Source organism: Sporothrix schenckii, assembly GCF_000961545.1.
Source record: "Sporothrix schenckii 1099-18 chromosome Unknown Cont42, whole genome shotgun sequence".
NCBI classification, from domain to species: domain Eukaryota; kingdom Fungi; phylum Ascomycota; class Sordariomycetes; order Ophiostomatales; family Ophiostomataceae; genus Sporothrix; species Sporothrix schenckii.
Genome location: NW_015971143.1, coordinates 544,074 through 557,295, shown reverse-complemented (window position 1 = coordinate 557,295; position 13,222 = coordinate 544,074). Strand labels below are relative to the sequence as shown.

Sequence of the window (13,222 nt, the reverse complement as noted above, 5' to 3'; positions counted from 1 at the left end):
CCAAGGGCCTTTTATTGTTTCAGCACAGTGAAAAATTTAGGAAACGCGACGACCTATATTGTCAAAGAAAAACGGAAAGCCGGTAATCAAATTTTTTATGTTTATTTCGCCTGTTTTGTTTCTTAAGTGTCCGGTGTTAGGATATGTGGAAAAGAAGGCGTACAGAAAGGTGGGGGGACAATAGTTTTAAGACAGAGTGAGCAATGAGTAGAAATGGGAATGAGAGAAGCTCACAAATTTTACATCAATGTCATTCTGGGTGTCTGCTGTGGCCTAGTCATCTTCTCTGTCGTCACTTGCATGGGGCATATTGCTTTGTACTCGCGGTTTCCCCCAAAGTGAGGACCAAAATATCGCATACCGAATTCTCCGAATACGTATGCGTATTCAACTACGTTGGCATCACAACGTGTGTAAAGGGACGAGGACACTCCGCAGAAGCTGGTGTATATAACTTACCATCACGGCCACGGGCATAGCATTTACCCTCGAAAGCAAACTCTCCGCTCGTTTGGGAATATTCTTCACGTCTGTAGGAACAACAAATGGTGCTCATCCTCGGTAGCATTCTATGTAAGGAGCTGAATAAATAACACCGAAAAAGCAGAAACGCATAGCCCGAAAAGCAACAAGGGACGGAACAAAATTAAAAAAAAAAACCTGTCCTTCCCGTCCGAAATAAAAAATGTTTAGAAAAGACCAAATTAAAGAGATTTGTGATGTGTTGTCCTCCATTCTCTCAGCCCCAGTCCGGCTCCCATTCCAAACACTGTCGATATCCGGCTCATGGTCGGAACTGCTTCCGAATATGTCGCAAATACTTCTTTACATAATATCGTCGTCCATCGGGGCATCAGCGGTCGCTGCCGCAGGGGCAGCAGCAGCGGCGGCGGGAGCGGCGGCCGGGGCAGTAGCGCCGTTCGTGGCCGTGCCATTGCTAACAAAGTAGTCGGCCATCTCCGAGTCAAGCTCCTCGGCGGTCTTCTTAGCCGGGCGGGCGCTACGCGCACGACGACCCTGGCCGGGCTTCTTGTTGGCGTTGTTCTGGTTGTTGGCCTTCTGGTTGCTAGCTCCCTTGGCAGCGTTACCAGCACGCTTGTCAGTGGCGGCGGACTTGGGCTGTGCCTTGGGCTGCGTGATGCGCTGGCCCAGAGTCTTCGGCTGAGGGATAAGCTCGGCCTTGGCAACGACAACCTCGACCTACAATATCACAGTTAGTAAAGGTTTTGTAATGCTCGGTAGGGCTGTACCAAATTATTTTCTCACCTTCACAGCACGGTTGTCGATAAGCAGACCGTTCAGCTCAGAGAAAGCCTTGCTGGCGCCGTCGGCGTGGTGGAACACGACTGTGGCGATACCACGGCTGACGCCACCAGGGCCATACGACAGCTCGACTCTCTTGACCTGACCAACAGCCTGACCAAAGTAATCCTGTTCGCAGTGGTTAATTGATTAGTTCGAGGACATAAAATAGCAAGCTAGTCGAAATCTTGCATCATATCCATTGTCGTTCCAAATGATCGTCGCCAACAGGGTCCGGGTCTTGGTGTGCTGGATCCAGCCATAGCAATCATAATAGTCGAAAAGAGTGGCCTTCCGATATCTGATACCGATGGGGTCCGAAAGAGGAAAACATAAAACTTCGTCACCCGGAACAAAGGGTAAAGCAGAGCATAGCAGTGAGCGTAAAACAGCGAGATGGGCGGACATCCCTTCCGGGAATCAAAAGAAAACAGGTCCCGTGTAATTCGCCCTCAGAAATCTGACATAATCTCTCGAATTCGATGGGGCGAGGCGCATTCCAGCCATGTACCAACCAGCGGAACCTTTTGTCGTCGCAACCGTGCGGCCAGTTCGCGCAAACCTTCCTTGTTGAGCCATATCCCAGGCGACAGCGAAGTTCTGCGAAATGAAAGGGCCGCCATGTGGTGTGTCGGGTTTCCGAGCCGCTGTTAAGCCAGCTTTCTGAAAACCGTCATCCGAGATAAACGCGTACTGCCGCCATTGACTGTGCGTGCTTCCCTGCCACGCTGCCACAATCGCTGTTTATCTCTCAAACAACCTGTTGCTCTAAAAGGATCCGAGAGGTGCGATGATCGAAGGGATACACTTCGGATGTATCGGCAAAACCGAAAAAAAAAATGATAGGGAGCCCCCGTTGTCGCGCACTGCGTTTGCTTGCCAGGGAAAAGGAATGAGATCGGTTTTTTGGTGACCAGCCAAAACAAGACCATCCTTGCTCACACTGCCATGGAGGAGGTAGCACCGCAGACTATGTTGACAACATGTCAACAGCCAAAGATCTCCGTGTATTGCCAGCGCCGAAACAACTGTACATAGGGGAGCTTGCCAGGCTGCCTCAAGACGTGTTCGATACTTGCGCGGCAGGGATGATCTGATTGCTCGAAACTTCCAATACAAGCGACGGCCGCACAAATGGCGAAACAATCGATGGAAGGAGACTGACATGGCAGCGCGACGATTCGACTCTAGGACTTATGTGGAAATGCGAGATGAGCGCAACGGGCGCTTTGCAACATCTCTTAGGGCCGTTCGGACTTGGGAGTCGGAACAATAAACCCACTATCGGACAGGGAACAGACGCGACGACGACGTCGGTTGACGGAGCGATGGAAGATGTTGTCGAAAATTCCAAACGCGGAAAAACGGCCTCAGCGGAAACATACCTTGATCTGGGCCTCAGACACATCCTTGGGCTATCAAATATTAGTTGATTTGTGAAGGTGAGGACAAACGAAAGAAGGACAAAAGCCAAAACAGGCCACTGGGACAAAAGAGTCACGTACCAGGTTGCTGACCACAATCTTGCTCTCCCCGACAGCGCCCTGCGGCTTGGAAGGGGTAGACTTGTTGTTGCCACGAGTAGGCTTGGTGGTCTTCTGAACACCACCAGCAGGCGCCGGCTTGGCCGGGCCAGTCGAACGGCGAACAGAGCGACGGCGGTTGTTGCCAGCAGTCTTGCGCTGGTTCGACAGAATGTCGTCGAGCGACTGGTCGAGCTTGCTGGACATCTTGGGTGATGTGTTGGTGGGTGGCGGAAGAGAAGTTGGGAGAGAATTGGCAGAAGAAATGGCTCTTCGCAAACAACGAAGGGAGGGCTTGCGAAGCGCAGAGATCTCCTTCGGGATAAGAGCGAAATGAGCAGTCGACGGGAAAAGCGCGACGTGAAGCGATGGATAAAGTAAGACTGTTTACGAGCGGAAAAAATTGCGCTCGCGGCAGGGAAAGGTCTGGTTTGGCAGGGAAGAGAAAGGGAAAATGGAATGAAGGATAAAACAGTAGAAAGATAAAGGGGACTGTCGAAGTTGGCTGCAGTCGTGGGGTAAAGAAAGAAAAAAGGTCGTTTGCAGGTTGTGTTGATGGATGGAAGAGAGAGAAGTGAGAAAAGTGAGAGGAGCGACGAGACGAGAGAAAACGGAGGGCAGGAGCAAGGGAGGAGACCAGTCACGGGGTTTGTCGGCCTTAGGTGTTTTGGTAGGCAAAACTCAGGCCGCCCGAAAAGGGGCGAGTTCCTTCCTTACAGGAGGCAACAGGTAGGCATGGGTCTTTACGTTTTGAGGCTAACTGTATTTGGAATGACTCAGCAGACGTTCCTCGCTTCAGCCAGGGCGCCGGCAGCCAATAGCAATTGCTAGCGCAGCACCCTGGCTCCATGTGTGAGGCCTCGTCAGCGAAGAGCATCCAGTCGACAAGGTGATTCAGAGTATTGTACGACATGTATGCACATTGTCCACCATTGCGCACACGTATATATGGCACGGATCGGACATATCGTATAGATCCGAGCTGTTCAGAAAGTTCGCTCTTGATTATTGCGCGCCAAAAGAGAAAACAGAAAACAAATGTAGACGCCGTGCAGATATAATTACAACAACAAGTGTGCAAAATCCTTTTCATGGTCCCAAACTATCCTTTTCGTCCCCTACCCAAGCAAATGGTCGAATGCCTGTAAGCTGCGATGTGCCAGGGCAAGTAACACTCTTAGCGGAGCTTCGAGGTCCATCACTGCGCCTCCGTCCCTGCGGCGGCAACTGCCATGTTCCTCGTATGGATTGGCCGCTCTTCTCCGGCCGCTGGAGGTAGCACCTGCTGGCCGGCCATCAGTTCAATTTCGCCATCGTTTATCTTGACGCCTTGTTCGCTGCTTGTGTTTGTGCGCCGGTCTTGCCGCTCGGCGTCGAAGTCGGCTCCACCGCGTTGACTTCGAGGAAATGGTAGACGACGATAAGGACCATAGCTGCGATGCCGAGGAAGACGGCGAGATTGTACAGCTGGTCGTCGGTAATCATTGTGACGGTATTGAAGAGCGAACCGGTAGGAGTGGAGGTCGGATGAAGATTGCACAGGCTGGGGCAGCTTCAGCGACGTGTGGAACGGGAATCTGGTGGTGAGGAATTAATTAGCTTTCCAGTTGCCACTCAGAGGGGATTGAATTGGGGCTAAAATAGACCATACCGTACGATCGTTTGGGATGTGAGTAGAATGGGACTTGACGAAGTGGTGATGCAAGACGTAGCTTCATGGCATTGACGGCTTCCAGGGAAGGACAGCTTTCACGGCGCGATGAACTGGCTGTCCAGTGTTTGGGGGAAGTCCCACACGTGATCATAATTAGTCATCATAAACTATGGCAAATTTTGGTGCGGTTTGCCGTTCGTCATTTTTGCCTTTGCCCGCCAAGAGTCACTAAAAAATACCCCACGCTTGCAGTGTAGTTTTCTAGGCGAAAGACACTCCAGAATAAAAATTTAATGCCCCAAGACACTGCCAACATATAGGACGACGACGTACATTGACGACGACGGCCACAACGACGACCATCCCACTTATTCTTGGAATTCGACGATTACTTCAACCCTCTGGCTGGTGAAACGCGTCTTAGCACCGAGTTCTTTTTCTTTTGATTTTTTTTGCTCGTTTCTTTTGCGTCTATCATCATACATTCTTCACGATGCCGCCCAAGCGCAATGAGAAGGGCGGCGGCAAGGTCAAGCCGACGACGGCCAAGCTGGTGGACGACAAGACCTTTGGCATGAAGAACAAGAAGGGCGGTGCGGCGCAGAAACAGATTGCGCAGCTGACGTCTCAGATGAAGAGCAGCGGCAACCCGGAGCAGAAGCGCAAAGAGGCCGAGAAGATGGCACGCGAGCGCGAGAAGAAGGCGGCCGAGGAGGCACGTCGCGAGACGGAGATGCTGACGAAGACGGTGCAGGTCCAAAAGGTGCCCTTCGGCGTGGATCCCAAGACGGTGGTGTGTATCTTCTTCAAGAAGGGCAACTGCGACAAGGGAAAGAAGTGCAAGTTCTCGCACGACCTGGAGGTGGAGCGCAAGACGGAGAAGCGCAGTCTTTACACGGATACACGGGAAGAAGACGAAGCAGAAGCGAAGAAGAAGGAGACATCGGCCGACTGGGACGAGGAGAAGCTGCGGTCGGTGGTCATGTCGAAAAAGGGCAACCAGCGGACGACGACGGACAAGGTCTGCAAATACTTTATCGAGGCCATCGAAGACGGCAAATACGGCTGGTTTTGGATCTGCCCCAACGGCGGCGACAAGTGCATGTACAAGCACGCTCTGCCACCAGGGTACGTCATCTTTCCTTCTCTGCCATCGACAATGATTTCGGTTGCGTTCTCCCTGTGCTAACTAAACAGATTCGTCCTCAAGACCAAGGAACAGCGCGCCGCCGAGAAGGCCCTGCTCGACAAGTCCCCCCTCAAGACCCTCACCCTCGAAGAATTCTTGGAATCCGAGCGCCATAAGCTTGTGGGCCCGTCGACGCCTGTCACGCCCGAGACATTTGCCAAGTGGAAGAAGGACCGTCTGGACAAGAAGGCGGCTGAGGAACAGGCCCGCAAGGCCAAGGAGGCGACCGGTCGTGCCCTGTTTGAGAGTGGCAACTGGCGGATGGACAGCGACGACGAGGCATCGTCCTCCGACGACGAGGGCGACAACGACACCAACGGCGACGCCTGGAACTTGGAGAAGATGCGGCAAGAGACCGAGGCTCTGCGGCAAAAGAAGGAGGACGAGCGCTTGGCAAGCCTGGCTGGCGTGCCTGTCGCCCCCGATGCTGGTGCTTCTGCAGAGGCAGCTGCTGCCGAGGCAGACACATGAACGACCCTTACCGTGGGGTGGTCTTTATGGAGACGCCGTGGTTCTTTCCTTACCGGAGAGATAGCGGGACCAAAGCTACGAGACAGAGCTGCGGCAGGGTTGGTATCCACCATCTGATGTCTGTCCTTCTTGGAGGGCTACCGTCGCTCGCCTGTCTTGTGTTCCGCCGACTGTTGATCGACAGGGCCACACAGAAACATTAATTGCCGATTCGAATGTACGACACGATGACGGACTGCAGCGTTCTTGATGAAAAAGCATTTGTGGCAGCAGTGATGGGAATCATAACGCAGGACTGTGCAACCACTTGCGGGTATGGGAAAAATATTATATCATGGCATATCATGTGGACGGGCAACAAAGGAATCCCAATTCACGGTGCCGGGCGTTTTATCGAGTCTTTTATATTTTTCGTCTGTTCTATATACTACGCTTTCCTTCACCTCGTTATGTCGAGGCGCGAGATTACGGTTGTCTAGAATGGCACATTGGCCGACATCTAGACGCAATAAGCGAACATGTAGAATCTTGGTAGCATTGAGACGTCGTCGTTTGTTTTCCTTGGCTGCGAGAATTAAATACAGCAACCGATCTTAGTAACCCATATGAGCAACCCATCTGAACTAGTGTTCCTCAAAAGGTGATCCTAAACCGTTATTGTAATACCATTTTGCATATTTATCCAGGAGCAAGTAGCTTCACTATCAGCCTCACTATCCATGCTCTTCGGTTCAGCACAGCCATGTACGCCTGCCTCTCTTAGAACTTCTCCACATACGGGCGGAGATCGATCTCCTGTGTGAAGCCTGACCGATGCTGCGTGTGCAAGTGCCAATACTCGTCGGCAATCTGTCTTGTTAGCTGTGCTCTCATCATTCGACATGCGTCAATGGCCTTCTCTTTGAGATGACTTACCGCATCTGGGCTCAGCTTGCCGTCCGGCGCGCCGCCATTGACGTTGTAGCCCTTGGTCCGCGGGATGTCGATGACAGCGTCAATGATGGCGTGTGCCACATGCACACCCTGCGGGTGAAATTCGCGAGCCAGCGACTGGGCCAGCCCGCGCTTGGCAAACTTGCCGGCCGCAAAGCCCGAGAAGAAGGCGCTGCCGCGCGTCGACGCCGTAGCGCCCGTCACGAGCAGTGTCGGCGGGTTCGGCGAGTCGGGCACAGACTTGAGGAGCAGAGGCAGGGCGCTCTTCGCAAAGAGGTAGAGACCGCGACTACGAGTGTCAATGCCAATAACTACATGTGCAACAGGGGGCCTGTGAGGCGGACTCACGGATTTGATGCGAGGGACGCGTCGAGATCTTCAAGGGCCGTCTCCAGGAACGGCTTGCGCCCGCCGAAACCGCCGCTGACGTTGTAGATGGCAGCCGCGAGTCCGGCGCCGGCAAAGCCGTCAGTCTTCTGGATCTCGGTAAACGCATTCTCCACCGACGCCTGCTCCGTCACGTCCGTCGTGATACCGACAGCCTTGCCGCCAGCGTCGTTGATCTCCTTGACAATATCCTGATAGCTCTCAGGCTTGCGGGCCAGGAGGGCCACGGGGTAGGTCTTGGCGAATTTGAGGGCGACTGAGCGGCCAGTACCCGCGCCGACGCCAGCAATGACTGCGTAGAAGCTCTTGGTGGCCATTGTTGTAGCTTGGCTGTACTTGTGTTTGTGGTTGTGTTTGTAGTTGTGGATTTGGATTGGAAGGCAAGGGTAGTGATTGAGATTCGGGATGTGCGTGGATGGACGGCGGTCTTATATTCTAAACACCAAACGGGGAAGTGATCATTAATCAATATGCAAGGCAGAGACGGGGTTGACGATGCGATCAAATCGAAGCTCTAGGTCTTTTCCGGTCGGGTCGCTCTTTCCTTTATATGCTGCTGTCTGGATCACGAATTACTAATGGATAATGCCATTTTCGGTCGAATGTTCACAATTGGGTACATATGTATCACGTCTACTGGCTGTGTGCACAGCTCTTTGAGCATGTACCACAGGCCCAGTAGTCCACGGCTGTACGATGCTGATTCGGCGAAGACACCATCGCCCTGCAAAATGTCGAACTTTGGGGAAGCTTGTTAGAACGGCGGAGGCGACAAAATGGTGGCAGAATCTCCCGAACTGACAAATGCGATGGCGGGGCATTTACAAGGTGCTGATGCGACAGAAGGAGCGATTGGTAGTCTTGGAGCTAGTCCTAATCCAGCAGTTAACTGGCCCGTGCGCTAGTGCACCCTTTCCTGCGGTTTGCGCCTTGTGTGTGGGAAACACGCGACTTCACAGCCATCGCATCTTCTGCAAACTGTAACGCCTAAAAGCCACCGCGTTGCATGAACATTGGCGAATATCCATCACCCACCCCCGATCACATGAAAGGTAGTAATGCACACCGCGTGTGCCTGATCATGCAAGTGAGCCTAGCCTCGCTGACTCATGAAAGCAGACCTACAGCAATTAAGTGGTAGCCATCTTAAGTGATGACAGATCACAGAGCTTGAGATGCATTCTGCGCTGATATCACAGGCATAGCAGCCGCTCTTTATCCATATCTTCTGGATATAGTGACTGCAGTGCTCTTCACGACGAGTGGATATGCCCCTTGAACCGGCAGGCCCGCCACGCAGAGCGGGCCCCCGGCAAACAGACCTCAATACATGGATGGGTCTGCGTGCACAGAGGCCGGCCAACACTCCTGTCCCGATACCGGCTCCGGGGCCAGTACCATTTATGACTGGACGATACAACCCGCCTGCTGCGGCCTCCCCAGATTTCGATGCTGCCCCGCCGAGGAAGTACTATGGCGCCGGCAACAACGGCCGCGGTGACGACGGCCAGGCCGAATTTTCCCAACAACTGCTTAACCACCAGCACCGCTCTATATCGCCGCCCACATCACAAGCAGGCCTTCGAGACAATGACGGAAGCGCCCGGGACAGACGGAGAGGGCCACCTTCGCACAGTGCGCTGCGCCAGCCGCCAAGTATGCCACAACCTACATTGCCGAACCGCCCGCCCCGAATAGGACAACCCGGCACGGCGGGCTCGTCGGCCATGGATATTGACGAGCTTGCCAACACGGACGAGGACGTCGAAGAGTTAGATGTACTCCCGCTCGTCATGTCGGACCTGGACCCTCGGTACGCAGAAAAGGTCACCACGCCCAAAACATCACCGCCGCAGCCCTCTCAACCTACAACACCTCCTAAGGCCAACGGCCACAGCAAGGCTTCCACAACAACGCCTTTAAGACAGCCGGTGGTCAGTATTCCTTTGCCCGCCTCTGCGCCCTCTGTACATGGACCCCAACAACATACGCCAGTCCAGAAGACACCTATGACGGTGCTCGCATCCTTACCATCACTTTACACGCCTAAAGCTGGCGGCAGCGTGCCGGCACCACCGCCAGCAACAAAATTAGCAACAGAATCAGCCACAGAATCAGCAACGGGAACAGAATCCAAGAACCTGTCGCCCGTCGTCGCCGTGGGGCGGCGCTCCAATGCCATGCTCGCCGTGCGCGTCAAGGGCCGACCCAAGGGCTGGAAGCCCGGGATGACCTACCGAGAGGTGGCCCTACGGAATGCGGGCGTCGATCCCAACGACCCGTCCGTGCCGCCAGAAATTCTTTTGCCGCCACGCCCCCGGAAAACAGGGCGATCACCAGGCCGGCCGCGACTGCCAGGAGGTCCGCGACCGAAGCCCAGCCAGGGCGCATTTGGCTTCAAGCGCGTTGGTCGCCCGCCGATCCAGCCCATTGAGGTGGCTCAGCGTTCCATCTTCTGCAATGGTCAGGCGTGCTTTGCGCCGTTCGTCTGTGAGTGGACCGGATGCCGGGCCGAGCTGCACAACATGGCTACGCTGCGCAAGCATGTCACGGTCGTACACGGGCGACCAACCGGGGCGGCCAATACATGCCAGTGGCGACGCTGCGCCGACCGCCAGACCGTACCCACGCGGTACAAGGACGACACCGACACCGACGCAGATGGACAGACATTACTCGAGCACGTTGAATACCAACACCTGGCGCCGTTGGAGTGGCACCGGGGCGATGGGTTTGTCAACAATGGCCACATAGGGCCGCCCCCGCCGCCAGCGGCAGCCATGCTGCTGTCCAAGGCGAGGACAATGGACAATTTGCAAGCGAAGACGGAAAACGACGACAACAAACCTCTTGCAGCAGACACGCGTCTTCTGAACAAGGCGCCGGAAGTTGTCCTATACGGCGTTCCACCGGACGACCTGCCGCCGTATCTTTTGGACGACAAGGGCAAGCAGGTGACGCCACTGCTCCGCGACGGTCTCTTGGAAGCATCAACCTTCTTTTGGACACATGAACAGCGCGGGCGGCGGCTTAAAGAGCTGTATCGGCAACACCAGCAAAATATAAACAAACGGCCGGACCGGGAGCTCAGCCGTTTGGTTTAGTGACTATGGAGACGAGAAGAACTCTTTTGACTATGTATCATCCAATGTATTACCTACGGCACACACAGTGGAAGGAAAACAAACGGAAATAGGGCGGCAACGTTCTTTTGTATTAGAGAAACATAAAGCAAACGTGATACACTTTGGAAGTGCGGCAGTTTACAATCGGATATGCCGCTAAACATTGTGATAGAGAAGGATACCCACACGGACCGCTGTACTTCTGCAGGGCTGGACATAGAATGGCGGTGAATTGGGGTTTGGTATTATGATGCTCCTTGAGATAGAAGACAGAGAAGCAAACAGTGTTTTGACGCCAGAGTGTTGATTGCTCCACGGCGTATTATTTTCTTGGCAGCATTTTTTTTTTAAAATTAAAATAAAAAATAAAATAAAACCTATTATGTTATTATGCCCGTTAGAAATGGACAGGCAATTTCTAGAGCGTTCTTCCGTCTACACGGATCGACGCAGGGGGCATTTGTCGGTTTGCATGAGCACTGACAGGATCACCCATGGGGCAAAAACGAGCATCTATAAATCCTACGACCATTATGGCAAACAGAAAGGCCAGCGACTCTTACGAGTTTGCGGTCAGACTCGTTTCCCCCGATCTCTCCGGCAAAATGCTAGAGCTTGTCGTTTGTGTCTAAGCTTGTCGTTCTTATCTGGCTGAACGGCGGCCTCTGAAGTTGTCAGGAAAAAAGTGCGGTGGTAGTTGAAAACAGGACACAACAGCTTTTCTTTTGAGTTGCACGGTAAACTGACGTCATGTGGAGATGGGTGGACAGGAGCCAGATACAATTTGGGAGAACAAACATGACAAGATCGAACAAATAAGAATCGCATGCAAAATAAAAATAGAAACGGCGGGACACTGTGGGAAACTGTGGGTTCCCGGTGCTTCCAGCGTTTTATTTCACCTCCCCTGGTTCGCCTGCAGTGGAAGCTGCCAGGCTCGTCACCTCGAACTGTCGGCGTCGGATGTCACGGTCGTCTCTTCATTCGCTTTGGGGCCACCGACTACCAACCAGGGATTGCCCAGCGCGCATCATCACCGCCGGTCGAGAAAGGAGCAGAGGAGAGAAAGATGGACTCCTTTACGGCTGCCTGGGCTTACGAAGCCGGCTGCATTGATGATGCTTGCCTGTGTCAGAGTCCCAAGCATGGACGACGGCGATGACAGGCCGAGTGTATCAACCCACCGTTGGGATATCAACGAGATGAGTTGTGATTTTGACGGAATCAGGGGTAAAGGGGCCTTTTCGATCGTTGAAGTGTGCATTTGTAAGCTAGGGCCTGGGCCAGCCGGGAAAGACCCGGTGTTTTTTGCGTCTGGAGACGTTGTCCCATGCACTCACGCATTCACACCATCTATGTGAGGAGTGGAACCCAGAAAGAAAAGAGGCCCGCAAGTCCGTTTCGAGAGAAAGAAGGCCAGGCCACGCCAATGGCCTGGACCCAGAATGGGCGTGTGGGGGGAAAAGGAGGCACAGCACGTTGCTAGCGGCTTGGGTGGGCTCCTCGCGGATATGGTTCTCGCCCAGAAGGGGTATATCGGATGCCCGCGTTAAAGGGCCTGCAGCATGCGCAGGTTGCGACGAGGGGGACTGGAGGTAAAGAAAATACGTTGAACGCGACGAGGGACGTAGGAACAAAGCACTATAGTAAACTTGAAGGAGTTGAGCCAATCAAGGGCGCAAAGAGATGGCCGAAACACAGAATAGGATTGTTGTCCGTGTTTGGAAGGTGCGCTGTGTCGCGCGGGGAAGCTGTCGAAAAGGTGGAGGGCAAAACAGCCGATGACAGGGGCGCTGTTTCCTTGGAAGCGTCTTGTAAGAGAGTCGCCGGAAGCTACGATGGACTGACCGACCGACTAGGCTCTCCGCTCTTCTCCGCGATAACCCTTCTTTTGCAATTAGGGAAAGTCCATGTGCAAGTTGTCTGGCCGCGCCGACGTCCCACCATTGGACGGTCAATGAAAGAGGGCAAACATATCATGCCAATGCAGGTAGTAGCATTGCACGCAGACAGGAGCCAGCCCGGAATGGCAGCCAAGGATGGAGGAATCCTGTCGCCTCGGAGGAGAACATTCCTGCCGTCGCTGACGAACTCTGGCTAAAACAGCGGCGCGAGACCACGGCTACCTGTCTGCCGGTCTGCCGGTCTGCTTCCGTCGTGCTTGGGAATGTCGCTGGGTCAAAAGCAGACAGCAACGGCATTGGGATGGGGGAGCCTGATCGCAACAAGGAGTGCGGCGAGCATCCAATGCGAGAGATTACCAATTCGTTCCTTCCGTCGGCCGGGCGCTTGTTCGCCCCTTCTCAGCCCTCAGCCTCTCAGGCAGTGGCCGTCAGCCCGTCACATTTGCTTCCTTCCGTTTGTAGTCTTGCATCCCCTCGCATTCCCACTCTCTTTCCGTCCCTGGTCTCGCATGCTTTGGACGTCTTTCCTCACCAGCACGAGGCATCCTATCGCCCTTTGCACTCGCAAGACTGCGACATAGAGTTAAGGATCCTAAACTGTCGCTCTAGCATGGTCTCTCTGGGCATCACCAGTCCCATCTCGTCCCTGGGAAAACACGCTAGCGACTCCTTTTCGAGTCTGGCCCCAGGCAATAGCGACCCGTCTCGCCCGTCGGTAATAGTGATCATGCTAA

General features: G+C 53.9%; 5 protein-coding genes across 5 annotated transcripts; 2 read left to right on the top strand and 3 right to left on the bottom strand.

The window, feature by feature from the left end:
- Window positions 1-825: 825 nt before the first annotated feature.
- SPSK_01722 (THO complex subunit 4) lies at window positions 826-2,252 on the bottom strand (the record flags this gene model as incomplete). Its single annotated transcript, XM_016728628.1, has 4 exons — window positions 826-1,200; window positions 1,267-1,431; window positions 1,768-1,995; window positions 2,247-2,252. The coding sequence occupies 4 exons, from the start codon at window positions 2,250-2,252 to the stop codon at window positions 826-828; spliced, it is 774 nt and encodes a 257-aa protein (XP_016589704.1).
- A 420-nt stretch (window positions 2,253-2,672) lies between these two features.
- On the bottom strand, window positions 2,673-3,032 carry SPSK_02050 (uncharacterized protein; the record flags this gene model as incomplete). Its single annotated transcript, XM_016728946.1, has 2 exons — window positions 2,673-2,717; window positions 2,808-3,032. The coding sequence occupies 2 exons, from the start codon at window positions 3,030-3,032 to the stop codon at window positions 2,673-2,675; spliced, it is 270 nt and encodes an 89-aa protein (XP_016589703.1).
- Window positions 3,033-4,972: 1,940 nt separating this feature from the next.
- Window positions 4,973-6,139, top strand: SPSK_01799 (translation machinery-associated protein 46; the record flags this gene model as incomplete). Its single annotated transcript, XM_016728701.1, has 2 exons — window positions 4,973-5,607; window positions 5,677-6,139. The coding sequence occupies 2 exons, from the start codon at window positions 4,973-4,975 to the stop codon at window positions 6,137-6,139; spliced, it is 1,098 nt and encodes a 365-aa protein (XP_016589702.1).
- Window positions 6,140-6,898: 759 nt separating this feature from the next.
- On the bottom strand, window positions 6,899-7,776 carry SPSK_01889 (short chain dehydrogenase; the record flags this gene model as incomplete). The annotated part of the gene is made up of 3 exons (XM_016728788.1): window positions 6,899-6,988; window positions 7,055-7,361; window positions 7,421-7,776. 3 exons carry the CDS (start codon window positions 7,774-7,776, stop codon window positions 6,899-6,901), a joined length of 753 nt encoding a protein of 250 aa, XP_016589701.1.
- Window positions 7,777-8,727: 951 nt separating this feature from the next.
- SPSK_01593 (uncharacterized protein) lies at window positions 8,728-10,563 on the top strand (the record flags this gene model as incomplete). Its single annotated transcript, XM_016728502.1, has 1 exon — window positions 8,728-10,563. The coding sequence occupies one exon, from the start codon at window positions 8,728-8,730 to the stop codon at window positions 10,561-10,563; it is 1,836 nt and encodes a 611-aa protein (XP_016589700.1).
- Window positions 10,564-13,222: the final 2,659 nt, after the last annotated feature.